Source organism: Gekko japonicus, unplaced genomic scaffold, assembly GCF_001447785.1.
Source record: "Gekko japonicus isolate JY-2015 unplaced genomic scaffold, Gekko_japonicus_V1.1 scaffold52, whole genome shotgun sequence".
In the NCBI taxonomy this organism is placed as follows: Eukaryota; Metazoa; Chordata; class Lepidosauria; order Squamata; family Gekkonidae; genus Gekko; species Gekko japonicus.
Window position 1 is genome coordinate 422,365 of NW_015168653.1, and position 19,539 is coordinate 441,903.

At 44.4% G+C, this 19,539-nt stretch overlaps 1 protein-coding gene across 2 annotated transcripts in view; it reads left to right on the plus strand.

Annotated features, from left to right (window-relative positions):
- Positions 1-868: 868 nt before the first annotated feature.
- TMTC4 (transmembrane and tetratricopeptide repeat containing 4) overlaps positions 869-19,539 on the plus strand; it is a 58,180-nt gene continuing 39,509 nt past the window's right edge. The window contains exons 1-3 of one of the 2 annotated variants that reach the window (XM_015415107.1): positions 869-1,036; positions 12,240-12,355; positions 14,802-15,018. In XM_015415107.1, the coding sequence (XP_015270593.1) occupies positions 875-1,036; positions 12,240-12,355; positions 14,802-15,018 (495 nt within the window). In that variant the 5' untranslated portion in view covers positions 869-874. The remainder of the gene's footprint in view (positions 1,037-12,239; positions 12,356-14,801; positions 15,019-19,539) is intronic. The other variant, XM_015415106.1, reaches the window with a different exon arrangement.

The window sequence follows — 19,539 nt, forward strand, 5'->3', positions numbered from 1 at the left end:
ATGGAACAGTCTGCTCCCCCCCAATATGTGTATGATTTAGTTTGGTCCTATTGGGTGGAGCTCTTGTTTAAGTTTCCAGTTTTGTATGTTAGCTGTAGTCAGGGACCATTTCGTAGAAAAAGAGGTGCAGGAGCTCATTAGCATAACTCATTAGCATAACTTATTTGCATATGCCACACCCCCTGACATCACCGGAAGTGTGTCAGAAGGCAATGGCCACCGCTCAGGCTCCACTGGACTCTTTTGGATTGCTAGCTATTGGGGGGAGGGAACGTGCAGATCTGTCCTCGCAGAGGAGGGAGAGCTTGTACCTGAATAAAACTTGGTCTTAAAGGTGCCACTGGACTGTTTTGGGCTGGGGGGGGGCCTCTGCAACTTACCTGGCTGCTTCTTGCTCTGACTGAGGGCTGCTGGGAGCAGGGGGTGGGGCTTGTTGCATGTGCCCACCCCCTGGGCTCTTTACTGCCAGAGCTCTGCTCCTGTGCGCTCCTGCAGGAAATGACCCCTGGCTGTAGTTGTTGGTCGGGGGAGTTGTCCCCTTGCAAATAAACGGTTGATATTTTGAGCCAGCTTGTCTCTGCTGAATGGACCTGAGAATGGGTGCCTGAGCGAGTACTCTGACCTGGAAACCCACAGCCAAAGAGGGACGTTACATCAGGGACAGGTTGGTTCTTTTACCTCCCTACCCCCTCTTAGGCCTTCAACGTCCCACAGTTGACTAGTAACTGTCCGTGTAGACACATGAGTTAGCAAAACTTGCCATAGGCTCCTGCTGACTTCATTTGAGTTAGCTGTAAAATGTGCATTGTATTTCTTTCAGATTTGCAACCAGCATAATGTTGGCATTCCAAATTTTGGACAAGCGTTGTACAGAATGGCACAGACAGAAGATAACCTGGACCATGACATCCCACTATGGCCTCTGCCATCAAACTGGGCTAAAGCAGTTGTGGGACTTCTTTCCATCATCTGCTTTGCTAACAGCTATGACGGGGACTTTGTCTTCGATGACTCAGAAGCTATCCTCAACAATAAGGTTGGTGCGGTTCTGTCTTGGATCTTCCATTCAGGCTTGTAAACAGCCGCTTGTTCGGTTGACTGTGGAATGTAAGATTCTCCTCCAGGTGAGGAGGCAGGGATTATTTTGGAAATGACACAAAAATTGGGTTTGGTGGGTTTGATTCGGTGATTTATTTTTTTTTAACCACAGATAGCTTATATGGTAGACAGACTGGTATAATTTTTTGAGGTCTACTAACATTTGCAGGCTAATTAGCAACTCTCTCTCAGCATAACTAAATGCCCTGTAGTAAAGCTCTTAATCTGAAGCAGAAGAAGAGTAATTGCTTTTCTTTTTTCCATATTTTCATATTGTGAACCAGGGCCGTAACCAGCTTTTCTTGCTAAATGCTGCATTCCACGGGGAAATTCAGATAACTGAATGGAAAAATCAGTGAGTCCTTCATAACCAACTGAAGCTTTTTTTAATGCTCTTACCAACCCAGGGGGCTATGTGCATGTCTCTGCATGGTTAGCATAAGAGATGCAAAAACTGAGTAACCATAGTGACTTTTAAGTTCAGGCGCTGCCACATATGTATAATGAGCATCTTCTTTTCATGGTCACAGTTGCTTCAAAGTTTAGAGCACACCGTCACCAAATTCCTTGTTATAAGATGGCGGCTATCTTGAAAAATCTGCCATGAGCCCAGGGGAATCTGTGGGCCATACATGAGAGGAGTTTAGACCACCATTACTGAAGCAGGAAAAGGGAGGCACCAATTGCCACTTATTTATTCATCTATTTATTTGATCAGATATTCCCCTGTCCTAAAATGGTATTGTACTTGTCTTCTGCTGATGGGAGAGATGTAAATACCATGGAAAAGCTGAAGTGACCCCTAGTCAATGTGTGGAGAGGGGGAGCAGGAAGTGGTGTGTTGGCCGTGTCCCCGTGCATCAGTGGTGTGTCTGGGTATGGAGGAAGTATGTGTGTGTACCCCCTCCATCCCATGACAAGCGATGTTGCTTTCTGAACATTGACTGGAAGGATTATGTGTTCAGGGCTACTGTGTCTTTGACTTCAAGGCCAGGAACAAGTGTAGAAATGTTCTCTCAGCAGACTGACCAAGTTCTGGGAAATCCGGTGTAGTGGTTAAGAGCAGCGGGCTCTAAGCTGGAGAAACGGATTTGATTCCCCACTCCTCCACATGCAGCTGTTGGGTGACCTTGGGTCAGTCACAGTTCTCTCAGAGCCCTCTCAGCCCCACCTACTTCACAGGGTATCTGTTGTGAGGAGAGGAAGGGAAGCAGATTGTAAGCCGCTCTGAGACTCCAAGTGAAGGGTAGGATATAAATCCAATACCATCATCTTCTTCTTCGTCTTCTCCTCCTCCTCCCCCTCCCAGCATGTATAATTTTTAAAAAGTATAATATACATACATGCAATCATAGTGGCCATACTTTTGCCTCATGTAGGCCCCTGGCTCACGGGCCGGCTGAAACGCGGCTACTCAGAGCCGCTCCAAACTTGAGACGCCGCAGCGGGATCCCACGGATCTCCTAGCCGCGGCGCATCGCTCCCCGGCACGATCAGATGCCGGGGAGGAAAAGTCCGAGGGGAGGGGGGAGGCTGCCAAACTGCGCATGCTTGGGCATGCGCAGTACGGCCGGGGGGCCGGAGGGGGGGGACGCGCCGCCGATCCCACAGCCCGGCCTGAGCCGTACCAATGGATGCAACCACCTAGAGAGGTGGTTCTTTTTTACGGCGCAGTATGGGCTGTTGGGACGGATCAGGGACGGAGACGGCACGCTCCCCAGATGTTGAGGTGAGATCGTGCCTGTTTGCTCCGCCCCAGTTCCGTCCCGCTCCCGGCCCAAATGGGCTCGTATGAACAGGGCCGTAGATGCAAGAGATTTGGCTTAATGTGGGGTAAAAGCTGCATTGTGTTAGCTAACCTCAAATGGTTTACTTGATCTGGCTTCATGTACTGAATTATAACGTCCTCAAGCAATTACTGAGTAATTCTGTTGTATTCCTCAAGATGAAACCCATGAGAAGGATGAATATCATGCTGTGTCATACATTTTCAGATTTCTAGAACAGTTATATGGGGGAAACACAAGCAATGGAATTGCTTTTTGGAAAGAGATGTCCATGCAAGGTCTTTGGGAATTCACAGGTCCTTTGCTTCTTTCCAGCCATTTTACCTAAACCATGGAGTGATCTTAGAATCACAGAATCATAGAGCTGGCAGGGATCTCCAGGGTCATCTAGTCCAACCCCCTGCACAATGCAGGAAACTCACAAATACCTCCCCACCCCCAGTGACTGCTGTTCCATGCCCAGAAGATAACAAAAACCCTCCAGGATTTCTGGCCAAATTGGTCTGGGGGGGAAATTGCTTCCTGACCCCAAAGTGGTGATCAGCATTTCCCTGGATGTATAAGAAAGGGCCACAAGAACTAAGCACTGATACGACCCTTCCTGCCCTCCCTCCCATGAACTGCCTAAGTTCACAGAATCAGCATTGTTGTCAGATGGCCATCTAGCCTCTGTTTGAAAACCTCCAAAAGAGGAGAGACCACCACCTCCCGAGGAAGCCTGTTCCACTGAGGAACTGCTCTAACAGTCAGGAAGCACTTCCTGATCTTTAGCTGAAAACCCTTCTTATTTAATTTTTTCCTCAGGAGGTTCTTCTGATGACCTTGCTTCTCATTCTTCTATATCTTCTTAAAACAGTTTCTGTTTTGAAGGGTTTCGTGCATTGATTGGTCTTCTTGTTGCTTATTCTAATGCTTTTGTTTTTAACACTGTGCTGTTTTATTGTTTTTTGGTTGGTTTTGGGGTTTTTTTGGTCCTGCTCTTCTTTAATACTTTATGATTGATGTGCTTTCTATTGTTTTGGGGGTTTGGAGTACCAATTCTTTATATTTTTGTCTACTAGTATGATTTATTTACAGCAGTATAAAGGTGGGATATAAATGTATTGGTTAAGGTATCAAGAAAGCACAGAATCCCAGTTTGTCATCCTACAGATGATCACTGTTTACAACATGCTACAGCTTGTTCCCAAACCTTTAGCAAAAGCTCCTTGGGCATCCGCAATCTGTACTGGAATACCCTTCCATAATCCATTTGGTTAGCCTGTTGCCATTTTCCTCCCCCTGTCCCAATACTTTTGTATTAAATATATTAATGTTCAATTTATCTGCTTCCTCTTTCGAAAAAAAATGCATTAAGGTTCTGACTTTGCTCAAGGGTCGCAGCATAAAATCAATTCAGTAAATAAACTGGTTCTTACACGGCCTGCATTTGAAAACAGGAGGATTTTATTTTATTTTCAGTTTTATATCATTGAGCGTTCCTCTTAAAACCGAACGGTATGTTTTAATCCCTGTCAAAGTTTCGTTTTCTAATTCTCCTTAATTAAAACCACTTCCAGAAATCGTAGTCGATAGGTTTCCCCTTGGACTAGGAGGAATCCAAGACATAATGAAAGTCAGCTTCATGGTTAGCACATCGTATTTTGTTCTTTTTCCATGTGAGCTCCAACCAGTGGAGCTGCTTCATAGATCTATTGATTATGGCCAACCCTGTGCTGGATGCCATACTGTGATCCTTTTATTAACTTTTTCTCCTCCCTTTACAATTCCAGCTAGCGGTATTCTTCTGCAGTTGGCACTCTGCCTACCATAGCACAGAGCAGTCTGTTAGTGGGTTTTATTGGCATTCAAGGCTGTTTTCCAGATGCTTTCTTGCCATTGCAAGCAGCTCTTAAAAAGCTGTGTACAGCAAAATGATTTGTCTTTTGTGTGTTTAAGAAGGCAGACGTTTGAGCAAGTAAAGCAGAGTGTGTCAGTGTTGCATGTATTAATTAGAATGAGCCTTTTTGAGAATGTCACACCCCATGATGCGAAGGCGGCTATTTAAAATCAAACACTTGAAAATAGATATTCTAAGGAACACGTACGTGACTTTTTCAATTGTGTGCTTTTTAAAAGCGGATGGAAAAACAGTGTTTTGTTGTTGTTTTTCCATGGTACAAATAGATAACAAAAAGTTCTTCTTGTTGTTTTCCTGCAGGCAACTTTCCCGTACTCTTAGCTTCCTCTTCTGGTTTGCTTTTTGATTTGGCTAATCCACACAACCGCTTCTTAGGCATATGTTCCAACTGTTGCGAGATGCATAACATTTGTTAGCCCAGACTGAATGAGGAGGTAACGGAGCTGTTGTCAGACTGCTCCGCAGTGGGCCAGAAGCCAATTTACCATGCTACTTTCCCCAGTTATCCTATGCAAATTTTAATTCTGTTGATTGTACGCTGCTGGTTTTATTCTAGTTACATTCAGATGCGTAGCTGCCCCGAATGTCCTGCCTCTGCCAGCAGAATACAAATGTTCTAAAACAGATAAATGGTTTCTGGGAAGCAAGTCCTACTGAGTTCAGTGGGAGTTAAAGCTGGTCAGTGCATTACTCTCAACATGCTGATGCTGCTGAAAACATTCTCTCTGTGGGTGGCTTTTCCACCCGTGGCTGTAATGTGAAGCAGTGTTTGCTATGTGAGTGGATGCCATCATAGAGGGACTTTCTCTGACCTTGCTCCATTTTACTGCTGGCCCTTGCCTTTTGGTAGTATACGTGTGTCATGGCACTGTGCTGATGTAGTCAGTAGCTGGAGTGGATGATTTGCTGTGAAGATGCTATTTTGGACTGCCTTAATATGGCAAGAATAGCATTTGGTATGTTGAGCTAGCCGACAAGCGTTCAGAAGATTACAGTTCTAAGATTGTCAGTGATGTCTCCATAAATTACTGCTTGGGCCCATGGTGGAGTGTTTGGATTGACCTCTCAGTCAACTTGACATTTGACCTAGTACATCTGTACCATCACCTGATTTTCTAACTAGATTTCGGAGACAGGGAACACCCAAAGAGTTCAGATGTCCCTTCCCACTGCCCTCTCAGGTATGGATTCTGCCTTCTCTTATTGGTGCCGACTGTCATGAACTAGTAGATGAATACCAGTTTTAATGCAAATCAGGGGTAGGCTACAGCCAGAGTTTGCAACAGTGTTTTCAGCTGGATTTGCAAACTGTGGTTTGACCAAACCATGATTAGTGTTCAGATTGGTTGTATGCATTATTTTAACCACAGCTGAAACTGGAGGGGGTGGAAACCAAGGAAAGGGGGCATCCGGCTAAACGGAAGGAGTGCTGTAGGCTTGTTTTGAAGGTGGACAGGACCACATATGAACTAGGAAATTCAATTTCCACTGGCAAAAAAAAATTGTCTTGTTGAAAACTGAGTAATGTATCAGATGAAGTGGACTCTAACATTTGAGACTTAATGCGGCAATCAATTTGTTAGTCTTTAAGTTACCATGAGATGCTTTGTTTTCGCAGATGGAAAGTCAGCCCCAACTGTGGTTGTGCGAATTAGCTCTTGTTTCGGCAAGTAGGCATGAAGGTGAAATCCAATTGCTCTGTAGGTGATTTGGTGGCTGCATAAGCTAATTCAGTCCTGTTGCCATCTGCTCGGCTCCATGGAACTTTACTGGCCTAGGTGCTAATTGAATCACCAATGCAGGGCAAAATCCTGCCTCCCACTAAATCAAATAAAAGCTTCTGCACTGGCTTCCAGGAGGTCAATTTAATTCAAAGTGTTTCTGAATCTCTTGTTTGCTTTGCTTTATTTTCTTATTTATTGAAGTTTTTTTTAAAAAAAAAAAGCTTGTGGATTTCAGCTGTGCAAATTATTTCTGTGCTGTAATACTCTAGGCTCCATGCATGAGTAATTTTTATTATTTGCATTCTATTTTGTGAATGTAATGAGATTGCCTGCCATTTTCCATCAAGGCTAAAGTTGCTATTAGCATGGAACAAATGTGTTGATATTCTCTGGCTACTGCCGAAGCACTAGGTGTGAAGTAAGGAGCTTTAAGTCTACAGCCCTGTGCAGACTTACCTGTGAATAAGCCATATTAGATGCAGTGGAACTTGCTTCTGAGTAAATGTGTATAGGATTTAGCTGTACAGCTACCAAGTTACCAGTATGTGGAACAGAGGAATAGACTTTCCAAGAAATGTGGTGGTTGTTTCTCTTTGTAACATTGGAGTTCTCCAGTTAGCAATGAGAACATGCCTGCGATTACTTTCTTCTCTTAGGATAGTAAATCCCACAGTTTGATGTAGTGGTTAAGTGCGTGGACTCTAATCTGGGAGAACCGGGTTTGATTCCCCTTTCCTCCACTTGCAGCTGCTGGATAACCTTGAGCAAGCCATAGTTCTGTCAGAGCTGTTCTCTCAAGGACAGTTCTGAAAAGAGCTCTCTCAGCCCCACCTACCTCACAGGGTGTCTGTTGTGGGGAGGGGAAGGGAAAGGAGTTTGTAAGCCACTCTGAGACACCGAGTGAAGGGCGGGGTATAAATCCAATCTCTTCTTCTTCTCTTCATCTCTTCCCCAAATCAGAAAGCCAATTCTGACTTTCCTTCACCTCTACAGACTAGGAGAAGTTTCCTAAAAACCTAGAAGGTGTGACCTTTGTGTTTGCAGGCTGGGAGCACCCATTTGGAAACAGTGGCTTCCATCCTAGAAGGATGTTTGGCTTTAAACTGTCTAACCTTTATGTAGAGCTTTCCAGTGCTTTGTGATTGGGCAGCCATGTTGTTGCATCCATTGCCTGTTCTTGACATTAAACAGGGCCTGCAGGTTCAGCAATGTTGGGTGACCCCTGAAATAGAGAAGCTCTCAGGTTCAAGAGACAAGAGACAAAGCTACTTGGCATCTCCATTCCAGTAATTCACTAGGCATGTACTGCTTCATAGTTCATAGGAAGCTTCTCGTTTTTTAAAAACAAACAGCAAACTTTGAGAAACCCTAGTTATAAATCTGGGAAACTGTGGGACGGGGCTTTGCTTTAGCCAGGGTGCTTTGGCAGAGGGTGGCCATTTGTTCCCCTTCCCTTGTTATTGAAGACTTGGATCAAACGAAGTGTTAAGATGAATGCATGATTCCTTGCCAGTGTGGTGTAGTGGTTAGAGTGTCAGACTCAGATCCACGAGATCCAGGTTCAGATCTCCACTTCGCCATGGAAGCTTACTGGATGGCCTGGGGACAGTCACACAGTCTCAGTCTAACATACCTCACAGGGTTGTTGTGGGGATAAAGCACAGGAGAGGAGAACAATGTAATCTGCTTTGGGTCCCCATTGGGCAGAAAGGTGGTGTATAATGAAGAAGATAATTGTATATACCCATGTTGCAGAACCTCATGGTCATGGCTTTGGTACATGAAAGTGACTGGGTCTTTCTCCATGTTCCCTCCCACCTGCCCGCTTCTTTCAGTCATGGATCTTATGCAGATGGACCATACCAAAATTCACAGTTCCTGGGTGTTGTCCCGTGTTTCCTTTCAGAAGACCCTGCGTAGAAACAATGGTCATCCGGCAGATCTGAACAAGACCTGTTCAGCAATGCTTGTTGTCGTACTGGAAGGCTTGGCAGGATGGTGGTGGGCGTTGTGGAAGGAAACGCTCCATCCATCCGACTCATTCATTCCTTTTGAAAACAAAACACAACGCTACAACCCCAGGAATCTGTCTTAGCTGAAGTAGAGAGAGGTAGCTGTGATAGGAGTGCCTGAACTTGTTGGGTAAATTGACGGTGGCATGTGGTATCATATGGAGATACACGGTCCTGCAGGCAAGGTGTGTATGAAGCTTCCTTCCACTAAATCAGACCATTGGGTCTGTCTAGCACAGTATGGCCTACCCCAACTGGGAGCAGTGCTCTTTCCCATCCTTTTTTGCATGCCATCCTTCCAGATGGTGATAATGGGGATTGAAGCAAATGCAAAGGCCATTGAGATGTGGTTCTTCCAGATTGAATTGCAGTTTTTCAATGGACGCCCACCGTCCTTGTCCTTTCACAGCGGTGTCGACTGAATATTTCTTGTTACTCAGCTTCTATTAATCTTAGTCATGAGCCTGAACACAACGGGGCCTGCCTATACATTTAATATGTCAGAAACGAAATGGCACTTTTAACAGTGTTTTCTAGAAATTTAAGAAAAGATCGCCACAGGGGATTCTAATAAGAACGGTCATTAGATATCATCTATAATATTTACGCTACACTTACCGTAGTTCTGTGCTGGTGACGGGAATGGGGGGGGGGGGAGAACGGAAGTGAGCAGCCCACAGCGTGATGTTTTAAGATGCAATAAACACTGGATTTGACCAGGCATAAACTAACTTAATAAGTATAGTGTGTTGTAATGTTTAAGTCAGATCTCTGCAGATTAAGGATCCTATGATAATGTTTCCCCTCATGTTTCTCTCTGGCCCTTGTAGCGTTTCCTCTGCTGTGGCACTCACTTCCTCTCCTGCTGACACTTCCACGTGTGGCAGGGATCCTTGGTGTGAAGGGGATCCTTGAAAAAAAATGTTGCTTATGCACAAGTGCTAGTGACAGAGGAAGCAAGTGCCACAGTGGGAGAAAGTCTCTGCAGCAGCTGAGTCATAGGGTCTAAGTCCAGATTTGGCACAATGGATTGATAGAAAAGGAATGGAATCTATCTCATTTTGATAGAAATTTGATAGCGAGCCAAAGTTTGTATATTCTTCCTTCTATCCACTTTAAGATAGAAAGGGTTGTGCATAAAATAAATCTGAAGTATCATTATGGTTTGGTGAGCAGGATGGTGAATTTGAACTACGAGAGATCTGGGTTAGCGTTCCATACTTGCAGAGTCATTGGGGGCAAGGTGTTTTCTCAGTTGAAATAAAGATAATGGAGCTTATGGGTGATCCAAGGAGATAAACTAGGGATCCCCAACCGTTTTGAGCCTGCATGTACCTTTGGAATTCTGACACAGGGTGGTGGGCACAACTAGAATATGGCTGCCACAAAATGGCTGCTGCAGGAGGTAGAGCCAGCCACAAAATGGCTTCCATAGCTTACCTTCAGTTACTTAGTGAGGATCCTTGTGCTGTGGTGGCAGTTTTGCTAAAGCAATGTTTTTAAAAATCTGCACAGCCGATCAACTCTCCAGTGGCTGGTCAGGAGCCGTGCTGGGCAAAAGGCCCCCCAGGTCCCCCCCTTTCTAGAACATTTGTTGGGCACCACGAAAGGTGTTGCCAGGTGCCATGGCACCCATGAGCACCGTATTGGGGACTCCTGAAGTAAACAGTGTTTGCCTTTGAACGTGAAGTGGTGCTGCCATGTCTGAATGGCTGCTTACAGGTTCATGGATCTAAATTCTAAAGATTGTTCATTGTACCATCCTAAGGAGAATTACACCCTTCTAACCCCTTTGACTTCAAGGGCCATTGATTTAGAAGGATGTAACCATACTGGCAATTGCATAAAAACTTGAAAGGGGGAGGACCTAAAATACAACTGAATAAGAATCACCAGCATTTTTTATTTGCTGAACATTTTCCCCTCATACAAAGCATACTTTTTTTAAAAAGGAAAATCTTCTAGTAACCAATGCTACCTGTGAGGATGAGGGCATTTCTCTCTAGCCCAACATCCACATTCTAAGTATCCCCAATAGCTTATAGTGTTGCCAGTCTCCAGGTGGGACCTGGAGAGCTCCCATAATTGTACGTGTTATCCAGACTACAGAGATCAGTTCCCCTGGAGAAAATGGACGCTCTGAAGGATGGACTCTATGGACTTATACCCTGCTGAGGTCCCTCTCTTCCCCAAGACTACCCTCCAAACTAGGAAATTCCCAACCTGGGATTGACAACCCTAATAGCACTTGTTCATCAACAGTCATGTTTGCCAAACTGCCAACAATCTCAACTATCCCCAGTAGGTATTCCAAATCTTGTCACATGTTCAGTTGACCGTTTTTCATTCTGTACATTGAGATTGTTGCTGTATCACTGTAGTGAATCCCAGAGTCTGTTGAATCCATTTCTAACAAGGCTACTGGGAATTATTATGGGCCCCGCAAAAAGATTCCTTCTGGGACCCTCTGCCCATACAGTGCAGAGACAACACATGCATAATAATGGAAGCAAATAATTGGACATATCCAGTTCTGTAGGCGCCTCAGATGGAGCTGCGGTGGCTCAAGTGGTTAAGACGCTGAACTGCAGGCTGTGGAAGGTCTGTAGTTCAGCAGTTCGAGACCCAAGTGTGCAGCATGACGGAGTGAGCTCCCGTCTCTAGTTCCAGCTCCTGCCAACCTAGCAATTAGAAAGCAAGAAATTGCAAGTAGATAAATAGTTACCACTTCAGTGGGAAGGTAACAGCGTTCCGTGTGCCTTGGTGTTTAGTCATGCCGTCCACATGACCACGGAAACGTCTTTGGACAGCGCTGGCTCTTTGGCTTTGAAACAGAGATGAGCACCGCAACCCTAGAGTCGGACTCGACCTGCTTTCAAGCAAGGGAACCTTTACCTTTTAGGCACCTCAGAGTGACCAGGCCCCCCGGAATTGTGTGTCTCTAGTGTCCCCCTCCTTGGCAATACCAATTCCTTGCTTCTTGATTCCTTTCTGTGAGAGCAACTTCGCTCTCCTGGCTAGCCAGTCTAGTATTTTTAGTCTGAAATTCCCTTTCCAATATTTTGAAAAATTACAAAGTAATCTTATACAGAATTATTGATCTCAGTGGCTTTAGAAGGATTATACCGCAGGTCACGGTGCTGTATAAGAGAAGAATGGGAATATTGATAGCAATAGCATTTTTCCCCAAGTAATTTAGAAGACATCAAGGATTTAATTTTGATCGTCTATGAAAATTTTTGTTAAGCAGTACAATTTTTCCAAAATTTGGAAATAATTTAATAGGATAAAACGGATTGTATATCACAAGTCTAATATTAAATATACATATTGTCTTGAATATTTGGACACATTCAGGACAACATGTCTTAATGTGGCCCTAATAAGAACTTAAGACCGCGCACTCTCATCAAATAAATTAAGCCTAAAAAATGCCATGTAATATCTGCATTCTGAATCATCTGCATATAAATGACACACAAATGTGAAGACAGATTTTTTCCATTCTCCTCACAAACAATCTATAATAAACATTCTTCAAAAGGGTGAAAAAAGGAAGTCTTTGAAGAAAGCAAGATTTCTAGTAGAAGTGATAGGTAGGAATAACAAACATTGTGGTGAGATATATTTTTTTACAGAATGGCTCTCTTGGGTACCTGGACCAAAGTCAAGGGTTTTGGTCATGATGATGATGTTATAAACCTTGTGTTTGTTGCAGGACCTCAGGGCAGAAACCCCACTTGGTGATCTATGGCATCATGACTTCTGGGGCAGCAAACTGAGTAGCAATACCAGCCACAAATCATATCGACCGCTTACTGTACTAACATTCAGGTAAGACAGTGTGGGCCATGCTTAAGACTGCTTTTCCTTAAAAAAAAATCATGTGAAGAGGCTTTAAAAAGGAAGTCACATTTATTGAGGGACTGCATTCGTTATGAGTGGTTGTTTATAATCTTTTAGACCCACGGAGCAAGATTCCTGTAAGCAGACCCATCCAACCATCCATACTTCTGAAGCATCATCCAGACATTCTTTAAATGAAGTATCACAACCGTCCATACTTCTGAAGCATCATAGTATCATCCAGACATTCTTTAAATGAAGTATCCTTTCGTGCTTTCTCCCTGTTGTTGGAGACAGCGGGAACATTGCGTCAGTGTCCAAAGTTGTCGTGATTTCCTGTTGGGTTGTGGAGGCACCAGAAGTGCAGCCAGCTTGCCCTGAGGAGATACATGTCACAGGTCTCCACACCTCTCTCTCTTTCTCCCTCTCCCGTACATACATTTGTAATGCCACATCACATAATGCAGGTCTGTCTTTTTTGACGGACTCTGGAAGCTCATTAAAAAAGAGTAACCTCATCAAGGAAAAAAGGAAAATCTTATGAAAAGAAGGGAAAGCTTTGGAGGAAAAGATGAACCTGCTGGCGCAAAGTAGTGATTTAATAAATTATCACGTGTGCAGGAGAAGCGAACTCAAGGGAGACGTTGCTCCTCCATCAACAGCCTGTCCCTCTCTCTGAGAGCCAGTTTGGTGTAGTGGTTAAGTGTGCAAACTCTAATCTGGGAGAACCAGGTTTGATTCCCCACTCCTCCACTTGCACCTGCTGATGTGACCTTGGGTCAGTCGCAAGCTCTGGCACAGCTGTTCCTGAAAGTGCAGTTTGTGTCAGAGTGCTCTCAGCCCCACCCACCTCACAGGGTGTCTGTTGTGGGGAGGGGAAGGGAAAGGAGTTTGTAAGCCGCTCTGAGACTCCCAAGTGAAGGGCGGGGTATAAATCCAATCTCTTCTTCTTCTTCTTGTCATGAAGTCTCTCAAGCTTACCGTCTCCTCCTAGATGCACAATGTTCTTTATGAATGACGTTTTCCTTTGTGCCCAGTTTAGCACTAAAAGGTCAAACTGGAAAACGGCAGAATTTTCGGGAAACAGCAGGGACCGAGGGATACCCAGGAAGATTGCACATTTTGTCCTTGCCCATCTTCTCCTGTCCCCTTAGGTCAACAGATGGAGAGATTGCTGCAGGATGACATTGGGGGGGGACAAATTGCAGTAATAGTAGTTCAGCAGTGGAATCAGCTGCCCAGGGAGTGGGTGAGCTCCCCCTCACTGGCAGCCTTCAAGCAGCAGCTGGATGAAAACTTGTCAGGGATGCTTCACACTGATCCTGCACTGAGCAGGGCGTTGAACTAGATGGCCTGTGTGGCCCCTTCCAACTCTATGATTCCATGGTGAACTTATACTATGTGTGTCTTAACAGAGATCAGGTTGGCCAAATGGGTGAGTCCAACTTTCTCCTCCACCACCACCATTTCAAACAAACCCTTGCCTGTGAAACATAAGCAACATAAACTTATTAGGGTGAGAGGGAGCCAAAACGGGATTTACAGCCATTTTTTCCTATCAGCCATGTTGGGGAGAGGGGGGGGGGAGCACTATGGTGACCAGTGTTCCCTCTAAGCTGAGTTAGTGTGAGCTAGCTCACAGGTTTTTAGCGTCTGCCTCACCCATTTCTGTCTTAGCTCAGGAAGGATGGCTCCAGAGCAAACTAATTTATGCAGTAGCCAAATCGCTCGCTCACAACTTTAATGCCAGTAGCTCACAAAGTAGAATTTTTGCTCACAAGACTCCACAGCGCAGAGGGAACATTGATGGCTACCAATGGATCAGTAAGAAAGGACCTTATTATGTAGGTCTCTCCTACCCCTTTTCCTTCCAAAAAGGTGCCCAGGCCTACATGAAAGTCAGAACCCTCCCTTTATCAGTGCTGGTTGTGAGTACTCAGTGCAGAGCGAAAGGCACCCTTGTATGTAGGCTTTTTTTCTAGAGCTGAACCTTCATGGTTCTGGAACTAGGCCTTGGGAAGCCCTTGCTCACCTTCAGCCCAATTTCCATGTAGCTGGAGAAGACCAAAGGGATGCACGAAAAAGAGGAAAGGGAGATGAGCAAGCAGGAAATGAAAGTATGAAAAGGCAAATATCGAGTGGGGAGGGGACAGAAAAAAGAACTAAAGGGAGAGAAGAGGACCGAAGGGCTGTTTGCTAGTCCCAGTTTTAAGGAGCGTCTCTGCTCATAACTTCTTTCTCCAGCTCTGTATAAATAAGCTGGAGCTAAAAAAACCCACACTTTCTGTGCCATGTCTATGCAAACTTGGTGCAAGCTTCGCTTCTAAAACACTTTGCTTCCTTTAGGAACTTTAAAAAACAAACTAACCTTTGTCCACGTAATCTAAATGCTTACCCTAATTTCTAATTTAAGGTGTTTTTCCCTCTGGTATAGGATCAATTATTTTTTAGCTGGAGGCTTCTACCCATTGGGTTTTCACGTCATCAATATAATACTCCATTGTGTTATCTCCATCATAATCGTTGATGTCTTCTCGATACTGTTGGGTGGGCTGCAATACACCAGTAAAGGCAGAAGACTAAACTTGGTTCCCAAATCGTCCCTGCTGGCTGCTTTACTGTTTGCTATCCATCCCGTTCACACTGAATGTGTAAGTACCTAATTACTCAAGGATTAAGAAGCACTTGGAAATGGCCATTAACACTACCTAATCTGCTCCTACCTGCCAGTACACCTTTTATATGCAATCCAAGTATGTATTAGTATATATGCGTATAATCATCGCTAGCTCTTGAAATCTTTGTATTGATGTAACAGTGGGGTTTTTTTTGCAATTGAGTAATACTTCTGAGGTGAATTTCACTTGTAAATGATGGAAACTCATTAGAATTTTTGTCAAAATGGCTCTTTTTTTGTTTAAGATGAGACAGATTGAATCACTGGAATAAGGAACAGACCATCTTTTCTGAAAGGTCTCAAGACTGGTTGTACACTTGTGGGAACAGTGGTGATCTTTGCATGTGCAGGACCGGTCCCTTTTCCTTTTCCGTGCACAAAATGTGTGTTGGGAGTGGGGGAGCTCCTATCTGAGGCCTGTAACCACTTAATCAATTCTTCTGATCCCTGCATTGAAACCAGCTGGCCAGTGCTTTGCATTCTAAGGTTAAGGTTAAGGCAGCTTTCAACGAAGCTATCAATCAAAAATCATTCCCCTATGTAGCCATAACATTTGTAATCATGAGGATTACATGTGGATGCCAGAGGGGGTGCCCCTCAAGTGTTGCAGCACTGACATGGGGACTTAACATAAGAGAAGCCATGTTGGCTCAGGCTATTGACCCATCCAGTACTCTGTGTCACTCAGTGGCCAAAACCCAGGTGCCATCAGGAAGTCCACCAGCGGGACCAGAAGTCCTCCCACTGTTGCCCCCTCCACTACCCAGAATACAGAGCATCACTATCCCAGACATAGTGCTCAGTCTATACTTTGTGGCTAATACTAATGATGGACCTCTGCTCCATATGTTTATCCAATCCCCTATTGAAGCTGTCTATGCTTGTAGCTGCCACCACTTCCCGCGCCAGTGAATTCCACATGTTAATTACTCTTTCGGTGAAGAAGTGTGTCCCTTTATCTGTTCTAAGCCTAATGTTAATTAATTTCATTGAGCGGCCACAAGTTCTTGTATTGTGAGAAAGGGAGAAAAGTATTTCTTTCTCTACCTTTTCTATCCAATGCATACTTTTGTAATTCTCTGTTATGTCACCCCTCAATTGTCGGTTCTCCAACCTAAAAAGCCCTACCCTCTTTAACCTTTCTTCATAGGGAAGATGTTCCATCCCCTTAATTATTCTAGTTGCCCCTTTTCCAGTGCTATAATATCTTTTTTGAGGTATGGTGACCAGAACTGTCCACAGTATTCCAAATGAGGCTGCACCATAGATTTATACTGGGGCATTATGATACTGGCTGATTTGTTTTCAATCCCCATTCCCTTTTTTTATTGCACTAACGAACTGAGTTGACACCTTCAGTGAGTTATCTGCTATGACTCCAAGATCTCACTCTCCTGGTCAGTTACCACCAGTTCAGACCCCATCAACATATATTTATAGTTAGTATTTTGGGATCCAATGTGCATTACTTTGCACTAGCCCACGTTGAACCTCATTTGCCACATTGACCCCCAACCTCAACAGATCCTTCTGGAGCACCTCACAGTCCTCCCTGATTCTCTCCACCCTGAATAACTTAATGTCATCCACAGATTTAGCCACTTCACTGCTTACTCCCAACTCCAAATCAGTAATGAACAAGCTATGAAGCACTGGACCTAGTACCAAGCCCTGCAGTATCCCACTGCCTACCACCTTCCACTGTGAAAATTGCCCATTTATACATGCTCTTTGTTTCCTTCTTTCCTTTTTCTTCTTTGTTTCCTTCTTTTCCTGTTAATTAACCAGTTTTTGATCCAGAAGAGGCATTTTCCTCTTATCCCATGACTGCTGAGTTTACTTAGGAGCCTGTGATGAGGAACTTTATCAAAAGCTTTCTGGACTGTATACCCTCTCTGACATACAGAGCTACTCCACCTCCAACCCTTCCCTCCCTATCTTTCTGATTTACTTTATAGCCAGGAATCACTGTATCCCGCTGATTATCCTCATCCCACCAAGTTTCTGAAATGCCCGCAATGTCTATATTCTCCTCTGACACTAAGTACTCCAGCTTCCCCATTTTACCTCGGACACGTCTAGCATTTGCATCTGTAATTCCCCAGACACATTAGGCCTGCAGCATTTTCCCTATGGCCTCTAGACCTTGTCTGGCAGTCAGTATTGTTTGTCACCCTCTCAGTGGCCAGTCCTAATCCATTTCCCCCAGAACAGTAACAGCTACTCCTTCATCTCTTAGAGATGAGCCATCCCAAACCAGAGACATTTAATCTCCTGTCAACTTTCTCCCAGGATTTAGTTTAAAAACTGCTGTGCCACCTTTTTAAGCGCCAGCAGCCTGGTTTCTTCTTGGGACAAGGGGAGGCCATCTCTTTTGTACAGGTTCTGCTTGTTCCAAAAAGCATCCCAGTGGCTAATGTGGTGTATTCAAAAAGGCTTACGTGAATCGCCGCATGACTCCCCATGTTAAGCTTCGAGCCAGACGAAGGCTCCTCTGAACTAACTTACTATTGGTCGCTTCACATCAGCGACCAATCAGAACTGCTCCAATTCCCTGCGAGGGAAGAACTCTCGTTGGACGTTATCCGCACAACCTCATTGGTTGATTATTGTAAATAGGCGTGGCTATATTAGCCCGGGAATGTTTAAAAGGAGCCTAGCTCCCAATGTTAATCTGTTCTGGTTATGACTTCTTTCAAGCGCTTGTTTGTACCTGCAATAAAGCTGATCACTTGTGTTGAAATCACTCTCCGGATCTTTGTTAGCGGCGATCTAACAGCTAACAAACTTAAACCCTTTCTCCCTGCACCGTCGTCTCATCCACACATCGAGACTCCTAATTTGTGCCTGTCTAGCTGGCCCTGCACATGGAAGACGCAGCCCTTCTGAGAAGGCTCTGATCCAGTTGCACCACTGACTGTCGCTGAGTGATCTTGCCGCGTGGTGCTTTCTTCCGTTGTGCTTGGAGATGTATTTTTTTAAAAAACCAACCTGCTAGAGCATGCTCATAAATATGAAGCTGACCTTAACCAATGAAGTCTGAGAGAGTGAGAGGCCTGTCTTCACTGCAGGATAAGCATTTTATTTATTTATGTCCCACTTTTCTACTGAACTTCGTACAAAATTGTTCTTGCCTCCTCCATTTCCTCCTCACAACAACATACTTGTAACAACAAGAGCCCTAAGAGAATGTTACTGGCCCAAGGTAACCCAGCGGGTTTTCATGGCAGAATGAGACTCGAACCTGGCTCTCTCAAATCCTAATGTCACACTAACCACTGTTCCATGAGGTAGAAAATCTTTGGAATAAAACTAGCCCATGGTCACCCAGTGAAGTTTCTTGGCGAGTGCGGATTTGAACTTGGGTTTCCCAGGGCTGCTGTCAGGATAAAATGGAAAAGGGGAATGTCTTGGAAAAGCTAAGGCTGATATAAATATGTATTAAATATGATGTGCAGCCAACGCAATGAACACCTTATCTTTGCTCATGATTAGCTCCTGCATGTTGTGTTTTGATGCCAGAGATATTTTCCAGCAATAACAGGAATGTGCAGATGAGCCAGAGCTACATTTATGGTTGGGATGGGCTGGGGGGGGGGGAGCTGACAAGGGAGGAGTTGCTTCGGTCCCTCAGTATTTTCCTATCCGTGTAGAAGGTTTCCATCATGGGTCAGAGAGAACCTTTCCCACACTGCCTTCATACCTGTTTTGTGGGTTTTTTTACAAAATTTATACTCTGCTTTTCTGCCCTCATAAGGTCCACCAAGATGGCTAACAAATTAAAAAAATATACCAAAATCATATCTTTAAAAACCATTAATCACAACAGAAAATACATAATTAAAACAATTAAAACCAGAGTTAAAATACATACAGAAAAATAAAAACAATGTGGCTCAGTGGTAGAGCATCTGCTTTGCACGCAGAAGGTCCCAGGTTCAATCCCCGGCATCTCCAGTGAAAAAGGACTGGGCAGTAGGTGCTGTGAAAGACCTCTGCTTGGAACCCTGGAGAGCCGCTGCCAGTCTGAGTAGACAATATTAACCTTGATGGACCAAGGGTCTGATTCAGTACAAGGCAGCAGCATTGGGCATAAAGGAGGGATTGCTGAGGAAACACCCAATGAAACAAAAATAAGTCATCACCCAGTGGTGGAAAATGGTAACAGAAGGGGATAGAGGAGTCTTCCTGTGGAGAGAGCTCCAAAGTTTTGATGCTGTGACCATGAAGGCCCTTTCTCAAGTTGCCACCTGCCTATTCTCAGAAGGCAGAAGTATCCAAAGCAGAGAGAGCCTCTAAAGATGACTGCAGTGATTGCTTAGGTTCATAAGGGAGTAGGCAGTCCTTCAGGTACGTTGGTCTTAAACCATATAGGATTCAAACTGTACTGTGTTTTTGCACTGGGATACTATTTCACTGTTTATAGGTACACGATGAACTTAAATAATATAGTTTCACAGATTTCTTTATGTATAATTTGTGTCCTGTGCTGCAT